Genomic DNA, 17,058 nt, shown 5'->3' on the forward strand with positions numbered 1-17,058 from the left:
GCAGAAGTCTCTGATGGCTAATTGTCCTTCTTTCCCTCCCTGTTTTACAGTCGGCACAGAGCTCCCCGTTCTCGTCAAGCTTCTACTCGCACAAAATCCAGTCCAAGGCTGGTGCTTACTCTGCTCATTAGTGAAATTACCACCAGGTGTTGTGTGAGATGGAGGCTGCTCTGCTTCAGCACCACAACAACCTCACTGCTAAACTGAGTGGAAATGGTGCAGCACATAGTGCTGACACACTACTATCACCATTCTGTCCTCACGGCACATTCAAACTACACTGGCTGTCTCCATGCTGACTTGGCAACACCAGAACTGGCTTTGGGATGCATATTGTGGATCACTAGAAAATTTCTTCGAGTGATCCACAATATACATTTCTTCTTCTTCTTCTTTTGTTAGCCTGCGTCTAGTCAGGTCCTCTCAGAACCACTGAAAAATGGTAATTCAATGGTAAGACTGAGTCTCAAGTCACACTCAAGGCATGGATGAGCTGAGCTTCAGTGGTGCTGGGAGCCAATTTTTGCACTTGAAGAAATATAAAGTGGGAGTCTTAAATACTCTCAGCAGAAGCCATTAATGCAGGGTACTGGATTAACCTTTTCTAGCAGTAGAGTCCTCTGTCCTTACTAATAGCTCTTAATTTTTATGAGATTCTTTGAGCGGGTTTTTTGAGGTTTCTTTTTCGGTTTTCTTTTCTTTTCTTAACACTCCTTGAGCTCTGGCAGCCCTGGGACCGTGACCACTGCCCTGGGAGCCTGTTTAGTGCCCGACCATCCTCTGGGGGAAGCATCTTTTTCCTGATATATTTGCCTGAACCTCCCGTGACACACCTCCAGCCTTCCCTCGGCTCCCGTCACCGGTCGCAGAGAGCAGAAAACGGAGCTACTCCTCCGCTGCCCCTCACGAGGAACTTGTAGGCTGTGATGAGGTTTCCCCTCATTCTTCTTCATGCTGAACACGCCAGGTTAACAAGTTTGGGTTTTGTTGTTTGTTTGGTTGGTTTTTTTTTTGTTTTTTTTTTTTTGTTTTTTTAATGAGGTGGCCTTGTTCTTGCTGGTAGTGGAAACAGGAGAGAGGCGTCACAGAGCTTCGGCGAGGATGCCTTTGCTAGCGGCTTCTCCGGGCGAGCTACCCGGGAGCGGCCAGGGAGCCGCTGCCCACTGCGGAGCTCCGCCGTGACGGCCTCGCCGGACCGGCCCCGGACGGCGCCGGCTCCCGGCAGCTCCCGCGCTCGCGCATGCGCGGGCAGGGCCGCACCACCGGCCCCGCGCCTGGGGGGAGCGCGGCTCTCAGAGCTGCCGTCATCGCCGCCGGTTCCGAGAACGCCCCGGCCGATCTCCGGCTGAGAGCGACCGGCGCCCGCTGGGGCACGGCCGGGGCTCCACGCTCTCCCGCGTTCCGGCCGCCCCGCCGGAGTTCGCTCCCTCCTCTCGGCCACCTGGAATGGTTCGGCCCGCGGCCCGGCCCGGCCTCTGAGGAGCCGCGGCCGCCATTTTGTGCGGCGGCGGGCAGAGTGCGGTGGAGGGGGTGTTGAGGAGTTTTTGGGACGTCGCTCCCTTTCCTGGCCGGTGAGCGGGGCCGGGGGGCGCTGGGGTGGGTGGAGCCGCATCCGGAGGTTGTGGGCTCGGGCGGGCCCGGCAGGCGGCGAGGCCGGCGGGGGCTGTGCTCCCGGCTCCGCGGAGGTAGCCCGTGGCGCCCCTGGGAATTTCCGCCGTGCTCGGGGACTAAGTCGCTGTTGGTGCCTCTGTAGCTCCAGGGCGGGCCGAGGCTTACAGCAGGCCCGGAGGCTTTAGTGTTAATGAATAGCGCGTTTCGGGGCCCCCTGTTGTGTAATAAAGAGAGATTCGTGCTTCAGGCCGAAGAAGATGAAAGCCAAGTCGGGGGGATAGGGTGATCGCTTATGCCTTCTCTTTCCCTTTTGTACTTCAGTAACTTCCAGCGAAGATGTCGGAGTATATCCGGGTGACGGAGGACGAGAACGATGAGCCCATCGAAATCCCGTCGGAGGACGACGGCACGGTGCTGTTGTCCACGGTGACGGCGCAGTTCCCCGGGGCGTGCGGGCTGCGCTACAGAAACCCGGTGTCGCAGTGCATGCGAGGAGTCCGGCTGGTCGAGGGCATCCTGCACGCCCCCGAGGCCGGCTGGGGAAACCTCGTCTACGTCGTGAATTATCCCAAAGGTTTGTCCTCGTGGCTTCGGTTCTCCCTTCTGGGCTGCTTTCTTTAAGGTCCCAGTCACTGCTGAAGTAACATGGCAGCATGTTAACTGCAAAGTTAAAGAGCAACATGTTACTCTTTAACTTTCCAGTTCTCAGAGATCCGTGATTTATTCTGGTGTCTGTTCTGCCGAGTCGGTCTGACCCCAGTGAGTTTTTTATTTTTTTAACTACCTAAACAAGTACTTTAAAGACAAGTCTTGCATTATCCTTGAAGGCTAGTCTTGTATAGGCCTTCAAAGGGTACTATTAGAAGTGTACTGTAATCTGTGTACTCACAGACACTTTTCTTCAAGGCATGGTTTAGTCAAAGGTACCATTTAGAAGTGTTCAGGAAAGGAGAAACCTGGCCACCCTGCTCCACCCCCCAAAAAAAGAGGGGAAGGAAATAAATTGCTAGTGAAGTAGTCTTGTTAAAAGTTCATGTTTTCCCCACCTTATAGTGGGGAAAACATGAAACTTTTCCCAACCTTATAGGACTGTGAATGGTGCTGGATAATTCTTAAGTAAACTAATGCAGAACTGACTGGGTCAGTTTGCATTTTGGAGGAGGGTTCAATTGTGGACTAGCTTTGGTTCAGGACAGTCAGATATGTGTTCCATTTAGCTCTCAACATCTGGTGTACTCTTCCTCACCATGGTTTCTAATTTAACCCCATGCAGTTGATAGTCACTGGGTCAATTTCCAGCTCTGAGGATGTCTAATGTACTTTTTTATATTCAGATAATAAGAGAAAAATGGATGAAACCGATGCATCATCAGCTGTGAAAGTGAAACGAGCAGTGCAGAAGACTTCAGATTTAATAGTCTTGGGTCTTCCCTGGAAAACCACTGAACAAGACTTAAAGGAATATTTCAGTACCTTTGGAGAAGTTCTGATGGTGCAGGTAAAATCCATTTGCAGCTCAAGTAAGGAGGGACATTGGGTAGATATCAGGCTCCTGAGAAAGCAGTAGAAACAAAGAAGCTTAATAAATTTGGACAAGATCAGAACCTGTGTCTCTTCCTAAGGATGTCTTTTTTTTTTCCATGAGCCTGTTAATTTTGGGAGAAGATGTAAAGGAATTAGAGGTTGCTGTGATAAGAATGGTTGGAAGACAGGTGAACTCTCAAACAGATTTTTACCAAATTCATTCAGTAACAACATGCTTCATACTAGTGGTTACTTCTGGTTTTTGTTTTTTTCCCCACCTAGGTTAAGAAGGATATTAAAACAGGCCACTCAAAAGGTTTTGGGTTTGTTCGGTTCACGGATTACGAAACCCAAGTGAAAGTAATGTCTCAGCGTCACATGATCGATGGAAGATGGTGTGACTGTAAACTTCCCAACTCTAAGGTACTTTGGGATTTCCCACTGCTTTTATTTGTACCAAACACTCCAAGTGCACCTCTTCATCAGCTGTGCACAGATTAACTGTCCGCTCTCGGATGTGGCTTTACTGTGAATGAACAGAACAAGCGAGAGCAAGGAAGGAAAACAGGGAGCAGGTGGGTGAGCTGGAAGTAATTTGAAATGTTGGGAAAATTGCTCATTATGTGAGGGAATGAAATACAGATAGAAATCTGTGTTTGATGTCCAGCAATACCTGCCTGACTTGCCTGTTGCATGAATAAATGCAGAATAAAGCAGATGGAATCACTAATTTGGGGAAGAGCAGAACAAGTCTTTGAGTTCCAGACTGAACCTATAGCTTCTATTCTTGTCTCTGTATGCAACTATTACAAAAAAAGTGTTCTGCAGTGGCCTTGTCACCATCCCTGTGTGTTGCTCCCATGCTCATTTTCTTGTGGTTCTTCCCCCCCACCTTTACAAGGTGCAGCCATGTCCTTGGAATAGAATTTTTTAAATTTACTTATTTTAAGTCTTAAATTTACAGTCTCAAACTTTGTTCCATCAGCAGCTGTCAGAACAGGCTAGATTCAGAGTGTCATTTCCCATCCTGTAACTCAGTTCTCAGGGACTGGAGTTGTGATGGTTTTTGCCTTCAATTCTCTCCAGCAAAGTCCCGACGAGCCCTTGCGCAGCAGGAAGGTGTTTGTTGGGCGCTGCACCGAGGACATGACGGCAGATGAGCTCCGACAGTTCTTTGCCCAGTATGGGGAGGTGGTAGATGTCTTCATTCCTAAACCCTTCCGAGCTTTTGCTTTTGTTACGTTTGCAGATGATCAGGTAAGTCTTAAAATATTTTAACTTCATAGACTATATTTTAGTAGCGTGATAAAGTGTCATTTCTGGAACTACACATGAAATGCTTACTTGTCCACTGTCTGATTTATTGACTGGACTGAGAGTACACTTTCAGATGCAGCTGTGCAGACAGGACTTTGTACTACAGTTAGTGTAGTGATGATTGCAAAGCTAAATCATTTCAAATTGAATTAAGTACATGCATATGCTTTCTTTGCAGGATAAATATCTGGTCAGAATTGTAGGGGGTGTTTTGTGTTTTGTCTTGTACTGCTAACATCTTTGAAAAAAAGGACATCTAACATACATTTAATCAATCCCTTATTTCTTATAGGTTGCCCAGTCTCTTTGTGGAGAGGACTTGATCATTAAAGGAATCAGCGTACATATATCCAATGCTGAACCTAAACACAATAGCAGTAGACAGTTAGAGAGAGGTGGAAGATTTGGTGGTAACCCGGGAGGCTTTGGGAATCAGGGGGGATTTGGTAACAGTAGAGGAGGTGGGGGAGGACTGGGCAACAACCAGGGCAGCAACATGGGCGGGGGTATGAACTTCGGGGCCTTTAGCATCAACCCTGCCATGATGGCAGCAGCGCAGGCTGCCCTGCAGAGCAGCTGGGGGATGATGGGCATGCTGGCCAGCCAGCAGAACCAGTCAGGGCCCTCGGGGAACAACCAGCCTCAGGGCAACATGCAGCGGGAGCAGAACCAGGGTTTTAGTTCAGGCAACAACTCGTACGGAGGGTCCAACTCGGGGGCAGCGATAGGCTGGGGCTCAGCCTCCAACCCCGGCTCCAGCAGTGGGTTCAACGGGGGCTTTGGTTCAAGCATGGATTCCAAGTCATCAGGCTGGGGAATGTAGACGCAGTGGGCTCTGATACTGACTCTATGGTGGGAAATCAAATTTTTTAACTCATGGTAAGTATACTGTAAATTACGTATATGCTAAAGTTTTCCAAATGAATTTGTTCAGTGTGCAGTATATTCAGCAGTATTTTTGACATTTTTCTTTTCTAAAAAAAGAAAAAAAAAAGAAAAAGAAAAGAAAGGTAAAAGGAGTTTTCTAAGTTTTGTTACATATCTGGTTGGAATTCTGAATGTTTGGAAGTGGACTGCTGTTTGCCCGATAGGTGAACTAACACTACAGTCTATAGGAAAGGTTTCTCCTGTAATACTTTACCCCTTGTTTCCCGGCTACATGAATTCTTTGCATGTTCAAAATGGAACCATTGGTCAGAAACAGCATTCTCTCCCTCTTGTTTTTAATTTGATCCCACCATAAGACTCTCCAAGCGCCCCGTTGGACAACACAGTGTCATTTTTGTTTGTGTTTGTTTGTTTTTTTTAACGCTGTCTCCCCTCCATACTAAAGTACGATATGAAGGCTTCATTTAATCTCCGCAGTTCATCTCATTTCAAATGTGTATGGAAGAAGCACTTCATTGAAAGCAGTGCTGTAAATATTCTGCCTTAGGAATACTTCTGTCTACATGCTTTCTCATCCAAGAATACTTCATCACACCGCACATGCTGCGTCTTAGACGGTGGGTGTTCCATTTTTATCCGCTACTCTTTATTTCATGGAGTCGTATCAACGCTGTGAACGCAAGGCTGTGAGATGGAACCAGAAGGCTGTTTGAACTTTTGAAACCATGTGTGGGATTGGTGGTGGTGCCGAGGCATGAGAGGGCTGGTATGTGCGAGATAAAGGAGCGAGCGCATGCAGAGACCTGGTGGTGCATTAATAGGATTTTATTTGACTTGGCGAGATGTCTCTCGATCCTGTGGCTTTGGTGAGAGAGTGTGCGGAGAGCAATGATAGCAGATAACGTACGAGTGTTTATTGCATTCAAAGGACATCCACATGTGGAAGACTTTTAAGTGGGTTCTCTACCTAGTTAATCAATTAGTTGAATGTGTTACGTGAAATGGAATATTTGTATTTCTTTTCCCTTATGTCAACTGCTGTGAATGCTGTATGGTGTGTGTTTTTTTTTCTGTTAATGATCTGTAAGTGTGGTAATGTGACCTGAAGATGATGGGGGTTTGTGATGAGAACATTGAGCTTGTGGTGTGCTTTGCAGTAGCTCTTTTAGCAGAGATCACTAGAGCTCAGTGTGCCTCTCCAGGGTGGAAGTTCCACTGTCTGTAAGATATCCAAAAGAATGCTGTTTGCTGCAGTTTCGTGTTTGGATGCTTTTTATAAGATTTGTCACTGTAGGAAATTCTTAAATAAAACTGATTTAAGTAATATGTGTCTTTGTTTTGCAGCCCTGAATGCAAAGAATTCATAGCAGTTAATTAATTTTACCCTTTTGCGATGAACTTCTGTAAAGCTTTTTGCAGCCACTCGGTTTGTTTCAGATAAGCAGGTTCTAAAGGAGCCACCGCTCAGCACGTATCGATACCTGACACTCTCCTCTAAGCCACTGTAGCCTTGCACTGTGCAGTGACATAGATCTAAAATCCAGGTCCCACACCTTGGGGTGCCCGCACCTAGACTGGTAAGCAGCTCCCTCCAGATTTCATCTGTGCCAAGGAACCTTACTTGTTCTTTTAGCAATGGAAGTTCCTTTTCAGAAGTGGGTTGGGGGAAACAGAGTTGCTGTCATGGTGGATTTCTGTCCACATCATCTTTGGGGATGGATGCTTTTAACTTGTTTTTAGATCAGCCCACTCATGGGAAACAGGCTTCTGCCACACTTCCAGCCCAGAAGAGTGCTGTTAACTAGTCACAGGAAAGGGTTTCCAGATGAGTAAAGCTCTGTAAATATACACAGACTGCTAAAGTTTGAAGTGAGTTATGACAGGTGCAGAGGTGTCACGTAGGAGGCAGCTTCTTAACAAAGTGCAAGGCATTAGAGCAGAAACTCGTGGAAGGTTATTTCCACTTGTGGTATGAGCTTGAGGAATTGTGTTGTGTACTGGGGGTTGCAGCCCACTGAAGCTTGGATCTGTATTTTTCTATACACCATAATACTGTGCTGTAGCCATGAATAGTCTGAATATGGATAATTACACAGTTTTTAATCTATGTGATTTTCAAGTGAACCTTCAGTACTCTCTCCCACCTTGGCTTGTGAATAGCAGAGCATCTAAACAGCAAACAAAACTGCATGACTGAGTTTTCCACCTGCAGAATTAAAAAATCAGTTGTGCCTTAATGTGCTTAGTTTAAAGAGGGTTTCTAAACACCCAGGCTGAGAAAGGATTCCCACACATTTGTTCATATTCCACTGAAAAAGTTGCTTACATTTTTTTTCTGCACCTTAATCAGAATAATCTCCAAACTGTCCCATCTGTGAATTTTGCATTTTAGCACTTGCACTATTACCAGCTACTTCTGCTGAGTAACACTTTAAAATGGTATTCTTGGAGCTCCAAAGACTAACTGTGACCCCCTGCAAGGAACCTCATGGTAAGTTTTTGTAATTAGCATGGTTTTAATTCTGTTTCAATTGCTCAGGTTTAGGTTTAAGAGACTGGTTGGCAGCACTGAGTAGTCTTTGCTAATAATTTTAGCCTTCCTTCACCTTCAAACAAAATCTCCTTTTCAAGTTACAGTAGCATTTCAAGAATTTCAAGTTACAGTAACATTTTAACTGCTTTGCATACTTTAATGTTTATAAGTGAGTAAATAAACTGTCACTGAAAATACTGAAGTGTTTGGAGTCTTAATTTTTTCTAGAGATACTTCATTTTCAGTTGCATTACTTCAGAAAGTGAAATGCTAATGAAAGAATCCAAGATACAAGAAAGAGGAAGTTTATTGTAGGGGGGGGGTCAATATAGAAAAAAAAGTTTTTCTAACAGTGCTAATTAGCTCCAAGAATCTGTCGTTGGACCGAAACTCTGAATGTGAAAGCTTGTTCTTCAGAAAAACACCATTTTTCCAGCTGAAAGCTGGAACTCCTCAAGCAGCAGTGATCTGTAGGGGCACAGGGACAGCAGGGCTGCTAAATGCCCCCACATACAGCCAGGAGCTGGTGCTGCATACCTGGCATGCACCACCTGAGGGGTAGGTGAAGGGATGTTGGTGCTCTGCAGGCTCTCACTGCACCTGTGTTCAGTCAAACAAGAATTCACAGCACTATTTAATGTCACCATTGAGTCAGAAGTGACACAGATAAATCCCTGCATTCACAGAAGGCTATATCTAACTTTATTAAGAACCCATTCCTTTTTACTCTCTAGTTTGCTACAGGTGGACCTAATTGGTCCCTTAATTAAAATTCTGTCACCATTGGCTAATTAAGATGACATCCCTTGGGAGTAAACAACTTGTTGCACATACCAGGTGCAGATTGATGAGAATTCTTTCTCTCCAGCTCCCTAAAGTTTCCCAGACCAATTCATGGAAAGCTCATCTAGCTTTCTCTCTCTCTGAGCAGGCTATTGCATCCACAATTTAAAAGAAATTAATAAAGCATGCTGTAGGCAGATGGCAGCTTTGTACAGTTGAAGGAGTTCTAACAGCTGCTGGGACATTTCCTCAACCATCATCTGCGCGTGATATCTGTAAGATTAGTACTGATTGAGATGTCCTGCTCCACTCTAACCAGTACCATTATCAAAGGGGATGAGATAATTTTTATAATCTTCATGAGTTAGATTTCTTTCTCCCTGGCCACCTTCATAGTGTTTTCTCAAAATTCCCAATTTACCCCTCAAAGATGGGATTTTTTGATCAGCTATATGGTAAGCAGCTGTTAGAACCCCACTGCCACCCACAGCTGAGCCACCTTCTAACTTTTCTTGCCCTGTAGATAACACCACTTATCAGGGAAGCTCTCCAGGCTCCTCTTCCCTTTCTGCAGGAACTCACTCCACAAAGTGCAAAACGGCAATGGCAGCAAAAGCTGTTTAACAGTTTGAGATCTAAATACTGAATTATTGTGCTCATATGGATTAAATTAAGTTAATGATTCTAAATGTAATTCCTGGATTGTTCTGGAATGGAAAAATTGCTTGCAAATGAATATTTGATTTAGAATACAATTTTCATTAGTATTGCATCCCTTGGAAAAGTTCTGTAATCAAGAGAGACAGCATTGCTGAGGAATTTGGGCACAGAGGAGGAAGTGCATTTGTTCTGAATGTAAATTAGGGTAATTGGAATATATGGATATTCTAATCTAAAAGATAAGAGGCATAATTATGCTATTACACTGCACAATATTTCTCCCAAAACTCAGTCTTGGATCTTGACTAATTTTACAGAGTAATGAATTTAGCAGTTCAGGCATTAAAAAACCAAATACAATCCACAACCCTGTACTCAGCAGCAAGGGGATTTTTTTCCTCTCACAAATCCTGCTGTAGCATAGTTCAATCTTCCTGTCAGAAACAATGCCAATCAATTTAAAAGCAACAATTTAGTTAATTACGAAACTGTGTTTTCCAAAGAGATCTGGAATACAGGAACATTTGGCTTTTTACTTTCCTCATGGAGAACTGCACTGGGTTCTGGGCATTACTCTGCAGTAGGCAGCCTTAGGCATGGCCAAGGCCTGTTCAACAGTAAATGATTTAACAAAGCTACGATCAATAATAGAAATTACAGTCACACTGTGAGGTTATCATAACATTTTCAGGTTTTTTGGCATTCCTCTGCGCTGTTAAACATTTAAATTAACTCACATTAGTTCAGTTATTCTGTGTTTCTACATAAACTGAATATGTGCATCAATTCAGACAGACTATGAAGTAACTGCTGAGGTAAGCCTGAGCCTCCCCAAACCACAATCACCTCAACTGTGATTTTAAAATTCTGTGAGCATACACAGTCTGGAGTATCTTCCAAAACTGCCTGCTGAGAAAGCTCAGTTCAGTTACTAAGAAATAAGTCTGAAACACTGCATTCAGCAGGAATGTCCATGTATTACTGTTTGAACTTCCCTGGAGAGGTCTATAATGAAAGAACATTAAAAATTCTCACCACAGATCATGTCAATCTGTTGTAAAATTGTTATTTTCCTCCAACATAATTAGAAGCAAATTTCTAAGTAGCAGCGTCCAGGGCATCAGCAAGGGCAGATGTACACACAGCATGCACAGACAGGAACAATTCTTTGGGGAGCATATCAAAGGACAACTGCTGCCAAATCCACCAAACACACCTAATTACAGTATGGGAATGATGGAAATTGGTAACAAGAAAGGGCACCTCCGTGTTTAATGCACGAGAAATTAAGTCAAACGGGATGCATTTATTCTGGTTTAGAGCAAATCTGGGAGAGAATCTTTAAAGGGGCTCTGGTAGGAAAGCAAATTTAATTGGCTTCTCCTTCTAACTGGTCTGGGAGAAAATACTTCTTTGGAGAAAAGTGGAAAAAATCTGTTTATTAAACAATAAAACTTAATATTGCACAATAAAACTTCTTGCTGCTCTAAAAGAGATGACCAGCTGAGAAAAGCCCATCCTCGGGTTGCAGCTGAGCTCACTCAGTCTCTGATCAGTCCCTCAGTGCTGGAAATGTCACCGGCCAGGCTTGGCCACAGGTGCAGCTGCCGGTGCTTTCCTGGGTGTTCAGTCCAGAGCAGGGTTTAAGAGGTCTAAAGAAAAGGGGGAAAAAACCACAGTCCAGGGAACTCCTTTGCTTCAGCTATCTAAACTAATTAAAAACAAAAAAAAGAGCTCTGTCTTGCTGTCTGTCTATCTGCAGACAACACAGTCCAGGAGCAGGAATGTGGAGGAGTGAGAGCAGCGTCTGAAAAAACTGTGCGCTTCTTCTGTGCCCCCTTCACCCTCTGCAACAAGGTGCAAAACTTATTATTCAGCATAAACAAAGAGAGACTCCTGGGGGATAAAAGCATCATATAGTGAACCCAGGACACGGGGTTTACAGGATTCCCTTACGTCGAGCGGCACAACCCGAGCCTGATGTGCCGCGCCTGCACTGGAGCGCTCTGACCACGCGGTGATGCTCCAGACCGCAGCAGAGTCGGAGTATTTTACTTACTGCTCAAGACTGCTGGGAGAAAACTGTCACTCTGGTTTTTTAAGATTTTTCTAAGCTTTCTAATGTTGACATTCTTGTAGTGAACTTTCTTACACGCTTTCTGCAAATAACTCATTGTTTTGCATTCTTTTATGGAAGAGGAGAGAGTTGACAGACTGTTAGTTTGACTCATGTCATTAGAGAAGTGTCACTGCCACTTTTTAATCTGCTGTCACTTTTAGAAAGCTACAAATGTTAGAGTCAGGAAATAAACTTCCCTTTTTCCTCACCTTGAGAACAGTAGCGTGTGCTTGTGTTCTTTGGTGTCCTATAGTGACAGAAAGCACACGTTTTCTCTAACCGGACACAATCTTCAACTGCTGAGAATTAAAGCAAAAAACCATGACTGACTCCTGATAATGTTCTCACACCTAAGGGGAGCAGTGACCTGCCACAGCCTGGCTGCACTCACAGGATCAGCCCAGGACATCTGCTGCCTCGATGTATAATGTTAAACTCTTGACAAGTTAGGAAAATTGTTCCATAAAATAAAATCATATGCCTGGATCCAAGCTGGTCTGTAATGATCAGCTGGAATGCTGGAGTTCTCTTAAGAGCATATCTAAAAGGAGCGTTAGGAAACAAAGGTGTGATGTGGTTCTGGTCTTCTTGCAGTTTAAGAGCTATATAAGGTTAAGCAACAAGAGCCAGATAAGAAATTCAAGAGTCTTCAGGTAGCTCTGATGCCCAGGGCCCTTTCACAATGGCTTGTCTCTTAGCAGTTCCTGTCTGATCTGCCTTCTTTTTTCCCAAGTGACACATGGGAACCTCAGAAAATGAATGTCCCAGAGGCTGCATTTGGCTTTCAACAGGCAACAGCCTCTTTATTTACTGCAGCAGGCGAGTCTGAAAGGCAAGGAGCCACATGGACAAGTCATGGAGCAAGAGAAGCCTTCAGCCCTTGGGCAGACTGCAACAGGTTTCCTTCCTGGACTGCAACCAGGAGGAAAACCAGCTCTCCCCAACACATCTGTCTCCATCTCTGCCTATGTGAGGAGAAGCTTAAATATCTTCTGCTGGAAAACAAAGGAGAAAAAGGGCCTGTCAATATCAGCCAGCTCAAACAGGAGTCCGAAGGACACAGGGGCAGCTTTTGCCCTCAGCTCATGAGGATGTGCAGAGACCTTTGGCACATCAGCAATGCCCAATGTCTTCACTGTCAAGGTGGCTCAGCCCATCACTATTGCTGAGGATCTCCCTCTGCTAGAAACTCAGTGCAACACAACAAGAGGTCTTTTCAAGGAGGGGAGCATAAATGTGCACACACCAATGGTCAGTGCAGAGCTGCTCGTCTGCTGGTTCACAGCCCTGGCTAACTCTGAACCTCCTCCCAGCTGCACCAGGCACACAGGGAGTACTAAAAATGAAAATGAAACCCCACAGCTTTCACTGATATTATTGTCAGGACTGGATTTAAGTAGATGTTGCAGATAGGGGAGCATCTCCTGATCTAGAAGGAGCTCACCTGTACATGTCCTCTTGTTTTCGTGCAGTGTGTAGCCAACCCTGCAGCTGCAATAGTAGCCCCCCATGTAGTTGTGACAGTGATGGCTGCAGAGGGGGTTGGTGTCCAACAGCTGCTTGCACTCATCGATATCTAATGGGCAAAGCACAGAATCAGGCAAACCATAGATTTCAACACAACGTTCTCTCAGTCTCAGCCACCCTGTGTTTCGTGAGGTTGGTCATTGGTCACTGTGCCCCTCTGCGTCTGCTTCTGCACGATGAGACCTCCTTGCTTCTCCTGCCCCACACCAGCAGCCTCAGGCACTGAGAGCACAGGGAATTGCCAACCCCACAGCAGCCCTGGCTCCTCCATCTGCAATGGGGCCAGTCGCTCACCTTCAGCAGCATAGAAGGCCTCAAAGCCTGTGAATGGTTTCTCGTTGGAGTAATCAGAGCGGAACACCACCGTGAGGTGGTTATCAGCAGAGATGTACGTCCTGTTACCCGGAGCCTCCTCGGTGTCTGTGCTGCCCCTTCCACACAGCGTGGCCAAGGTCTTCCCACCAGAGCTCAGCTGCAAAACAGGCAGAAAAACCCAGCAGGTGAGCACAGATCATTGGTCTTCCCAACCTGCTGCCAGGGCTGGAAAAACATGTGTTTAACAGTGTGAGAAAGGAAGCTTGGATGCTCTCAAAAGGTTCTTCTGGAGGTCAGTCCACATCCAAGGCCAGGGAAGAGTGGATTTCCTCTGTTCTCTGTGACTTAAGACCATAATTTTGTCTCCCGTTCTCCTTTCAGAGATCCTCATGAACCTCTGATGCCAGCCATGCTTTGTTTATAATACTCTCATTAACCTGGCACTCCCAGTGACAATCAGATCTGGGTAAAGCCAGAGACAACTGGGGTAAAAATGTTTTGCACACTGACAAATTCAAATGCATAGAAAAAGGTGTCCTTAAGCAAGTAACTCACTTGCTCTATGATGCACGTATTAGAGTTCCAGCTCTTCATTTATCTTTAACACAAGAGAAATGTTCTGATACATGGAGTTTATGTCGGGCATGGTAAAGAGGGAGCTGTGTACCACACAACCACCAGAAATGAATATTCTGTCCTACACAAGGGAAAGTACATGAAGAACAACAGACATTTGGGGAATGGGAGCAACTTGCCATATAAAAGTGTGGAAATGAGATTTTTCTCAGTGGGAACAAGGCTGCCTGGTTTGGTTCAATCAGATGAAAAGCTGGGTTTGCACACTCCCTGCATGCACATCTCCTTCCTTATTGCACATCAGGCCCACGCAAACAACAAAAGGAGTGGAGAGGTGGCATGGCCTCAGATCAATGACAGGACGCCTGGACCAGAGCACACACATCTTTGAGGGATGCTGCTGCTCACCCAAACTCTTCCCCAAGGCAGCATATTTTGTTTTTTAATTTTTTTTACTATTATTTTTATTGGGTTTTGTTTGGTTTTTTTTATTGTTCCTCTTCCTGAGGCTACTTCTCACATTAGCCAGCAAACACACCACAGTAACTGCTCAGATGAACTGACAGTGTCTTGTTTAGACTCTCACTTTCATTTTATGCTCTCCCATTATGACCTGTGTCAAGCATTACTTGTTAATTTAAAACTCTGTAAAATAGCAAAACACTCAAATATTGTTTCGGGCAAAATTTCACACCTTTTGCTTCACCACAGAATAACATCAGAATTTTCTGAGCAAAAGCATCTCACGTTTCAGACGTTCCAACGTGACAACCACATCTGCTTCCTGGTCCCGTGGGCCTCAATAAACACATAATTTAGAAACCAGCTGAGCCTGAGCTTTATAAGTAGACTAAAATCAAGAGCTGACAAAGAGTTATGTTGATTCTGCATGTGCCCAGGATCACATAAACAGAGTTTTTAACAGCTGCACCTGCTACATGTTACCCCATCCCACACATACCTTCACATAATCATATTCACACAGGTAGGACAGCTCCAGGTCAAAATGGGTGAAGTAAATGCGAACAGAATATCCTTTGGGGACAGTAATATTCCATATTTTCTCCTTGTGATTTGGGTAGACCTTTGGGAAGTTTGGGGATGTGATCCTTCCATACTTTTTTTGTGGCACAATGCTGCTCCTTACTCCACTACAGAGCACAGCCAGCAAAACAAACAGCCTGTGTCAAAGTGACAAGAAATGACCTAAGAAAGAGTGAGAATTATCTTGGATCATACCCCAAAAGCCACACATCCTTGTTGCCTGTATCGACACCAGATCAGGTCACTCAGTTCTAGCTGAAACCTTCATGGCCACCGGCAATGAAAGCAATTGGGAGGGATCAGTGGGGTCACTGTAGTAACAGCTAAATAGGATGAGCCTCATGCCCACGCCTTCTGGACCCTGCTCAAAATCAAGTGGCCAGAGGAGCTGGATGGAGGTGACAGCACTCACCTCATTTTGGTGCCCTCCCGTCTGAGCCCGTTCTGCCGTGAGCCTCGGGGAAGGAATCCCTGCCCGCGTGTTTGCATTTGGGGGTGGATGTGTTTATTGTGCGTGCTCTGCTGTGTTTGTCTGGATGTTGAACCCTTGTGCTTATCTCCCTCCCACCCCCCTTCAGCCTGCTGAGTTCTGGGAAAGGCAGGATCACTAAAAACCAGGCTTCAGTCAGCGACAGGGAGAGCAGGCAGAGATGGAGAGGATGGATTAGGAGTGCTGCAGGCTCTTGGAGGGAGCCATAACATCACTGCTCTGTGGGAAGGGGGAGGAGGTGGCTCCACACAGGGTCTGCCAGGGTGAGCAGATGCTGTTATCTTGTTGTTATTATAGTCTTAAAGAGTCCTTACCTTCTCGCTGGTGCTCTGCCACATAGCTGTTCTCTGTAGCACAGTTCTCCATAGCTTCTCACCCCTTTTATCCCAGCTATCTTTACGAGCCACAGCTGCTGCCCAACTAAGGACTTGGCAGCTGTGACTCATTTAGAATAGCTGGGACCCACTTATCTAATACATAGAACTCTCACTACATTTCAGTTGTTGTATTCTTATTGCTGTTATAACAATACATGTATTCAGGCCCCCACAAGCAAGGGGAGCTGGCAATGCTCCTTCCCTCTGAACAACTCGTCCCCATTTACTACTGATGCAAAAACAGCAAGTGGCTGCGTCCATCAGCAGAGCACAGAGGTGTTGAAAACAAAATAATGGGGCACGTTACAGGATTTTAGAATAATGATGCCTCTGGTTGTATGGTTCTTGGTAACAGGACAGAAATGCTGTGGGGACATAACACTGCAGTACACACAGGCACCAGTTTCAGAGATGTAAATTCTTCCTGTTTTCAGCTGCAGATTTTAATCCAGTGCACGCTTGTGGCGACCGAAATCTACTCCATGCCTTCTCCATAAGCATGGATTGCTTTTTATCCTGCCCATCCTGGAACAGCCATAAGTAAAAAGTCACACTTGAAAAAATAATTAAAATTTCTTTTAAACATTTGTGGATCTACACAGGGGTTTCACACTGCCCAGGTAATTCAACTGGGAGAAAAAACACTATGGGACATAAAGCTTTATGAAGTCTCCTGCATGTAGACTGCTTCTTTCCAAATCAGCATTTAGGTTTCCCACAAAACTCCAGCACATGTGGAAATAGTCCTAATATATAGAGGGTGAAAACCCAGATATATTAAAGCTGAGCCTAGGTTCATCTCTTCTCTGATGAAAATGAACAGAATTGGAAAACTGATCTGCAGCATGGAACAGACTGTTGGATTGCACATGCAGGAAATTTAGCCTGAGATATCCTGTAATCTAATGGACACCTTTTCAACAGCCAAAAGTCATTACCCCGGGCACAGAAGCTGGTGCTGGCAGGAAAGCAGGAGTTATTATATGAACAAAACCAAGGCCAACAAACCATTCAGCAAACTGCAAGCAGAAAACACCATTTAATAAAAGCGAAGGAGAAAATACTAGCATAATAAATAGTAATAATGGTGTGGCAGCAATACCTACAAGCACAGCTAACAGACAAGAACCAAGAGGGCATTGACTTTTCCCATGGCCCACTAGCTGCTAAAACGATCCTATCATCAAGATAGATGTGGACTTTATACTGTCTGGAAAAGGGGGAAGAGAGAAAATTTTGGAAAAAAAATCAATCCATGCCTGACTGAGCTGCTGCCTGATTCCCATAGGCATAA

General features: G+C 45.1%; 2 protein-coding genes across 4 annotated transcripts; one reads left to right on the plus strand and one right to left on the minus strand.

Annotated features, from left to right (window-relative positions):
- The first annotated feature begins 1,256 nt into the window (after positions 1 to 1,256).
- Positions 1,257 to 6,664, plus strand: TARDBP (TAR DNA binding protein). Of its 2 annotated transcripts, XR_009419887.1 has the most exons (7): positions 1,257 to 1,571; positions 1,933 to 2,185; positions 2,946 to 3,109; positions 3,418 to 3,558; positions 4,222 to 4,392; positions 4,745 to 5,331; positions 5,786 to 6,664. XR_009419887.1 is itself a non-coding variant. In XM_059487291.1 (6 exons), the coding sequence occupies exons 2-6, from the start codon at positions 1,948 to 1,950 to the stop codon at positions 5,273 to 5,275; spliced, it is 1,245 nt and encodes a 414-aa protein (XP_059343274.1). In that variant the 5' UTR covers positions 1,257 to 1,571; positions 1,933 to 1,947; the 3' UTR covers positions 5,276 to 6,664. The 2 variants fall into 2 exon arrangements, 1 of the variants encoding a protein (XP_059343274.1); XM_059487291.1 differs by having other exon boundaries at positions 4,745 to 6,664.
- A 5,547-nt stretch (positions 6,665 to 12,211) lies between these two features.
- On the minus strand, positions 12,212 to 15,353 carry MASP2 (MBL associated serine protease 2). Of its 2 annotated transcripts, none has more exons than XM_059487293.1 (5): positions 15,310 to 15,353; positions 14,815 to 15,034; positions 13,257 to 13,434; positions 12,880 to 13,011; positions 12,212 to 12,427 (listed from the first exon to the last, which is right to left on the minus strand). In XM_059487293.1, exons 1-5 carry the CDS (start codon positions 15,312 to 15,314, stop codon positions 12,417 to 12,419), a joined length of 546 nt encoding a protein of 181 aa, XP_059343276.1. In that variant the 5' UTR covers positions 15,315 to 15,353; the 3' UTR covers positions 12,212 to 12,416. The 2 variants fall into 2 exon arrangements, with proteins under 2 accessions (XP_059343276.1, XP_059343275.1); XM_059487292.1 differs by having other exon boundaries at positions 12,212 to 12,430.
- Positions 15,354 to 17,058: the final 1,705 nt, after the last annotated feature.

This window comes from Ammospiza nelsoni, chromosome 22 (assembly GCF_027579445.1).
Source record: "Ammospiza nelsoni isolate bAmmNel1 chromosome 22, bAmmNel1.pri, whole genome shotgun sequence".
NCBI lineage: Eukaryota > Metazoa > Chordata > Aves > Passeriformes > Passerellidae > Ammospiza > Ammospiza nelsoni.

What these genes read in the sequence shown, in the direction of transcription:
- TARDBP (XM_059487291.1), top strand. Translation starts at nt 1,948, where the DNA reads ATGTCGGAGTATATCCGGGTGACGGAGGACGAGAACGATGAGCCCATC. An exon ending in GAGAAGTTCTGATGGTGCAG is followed by an intron (nt 3,110 to 3,417) that starts GTAAAATCCATT and finishes TTCCCCACCTAG; the next exon opens with GTTAAGAAGGATATTAAAAC. An exon ending in GTAAACTTCCCAACTCTAAG is followed by an intron (nt 3,559 to 4,221) that starts GTACTTTGGGAT and finishes AATTCTCTCCAG; the next exon opens with CAAAGTCCCGACGAGCCCTT.
- MASP2 (XM_059487292.1), bottom strand. An exon ending in GTGAATATGATTATGTGAAG is followed by an intron (nt 13,435 to 14,814) that starts GTATGTGTGGGA and finishes CCTGTTTTGCAG; the next exon opens with CTGAGCTCTGGTGGGAAGAC. An exon ending in GGCCTTCTATGCTGCTGAAG is followed by an intron (nt 13,012 to 13,256) that starts GTGAGCGACTGG and finishes TTTGCCCATTAG; the next exon opens with ATATCGATGAGTGCAAGCAG.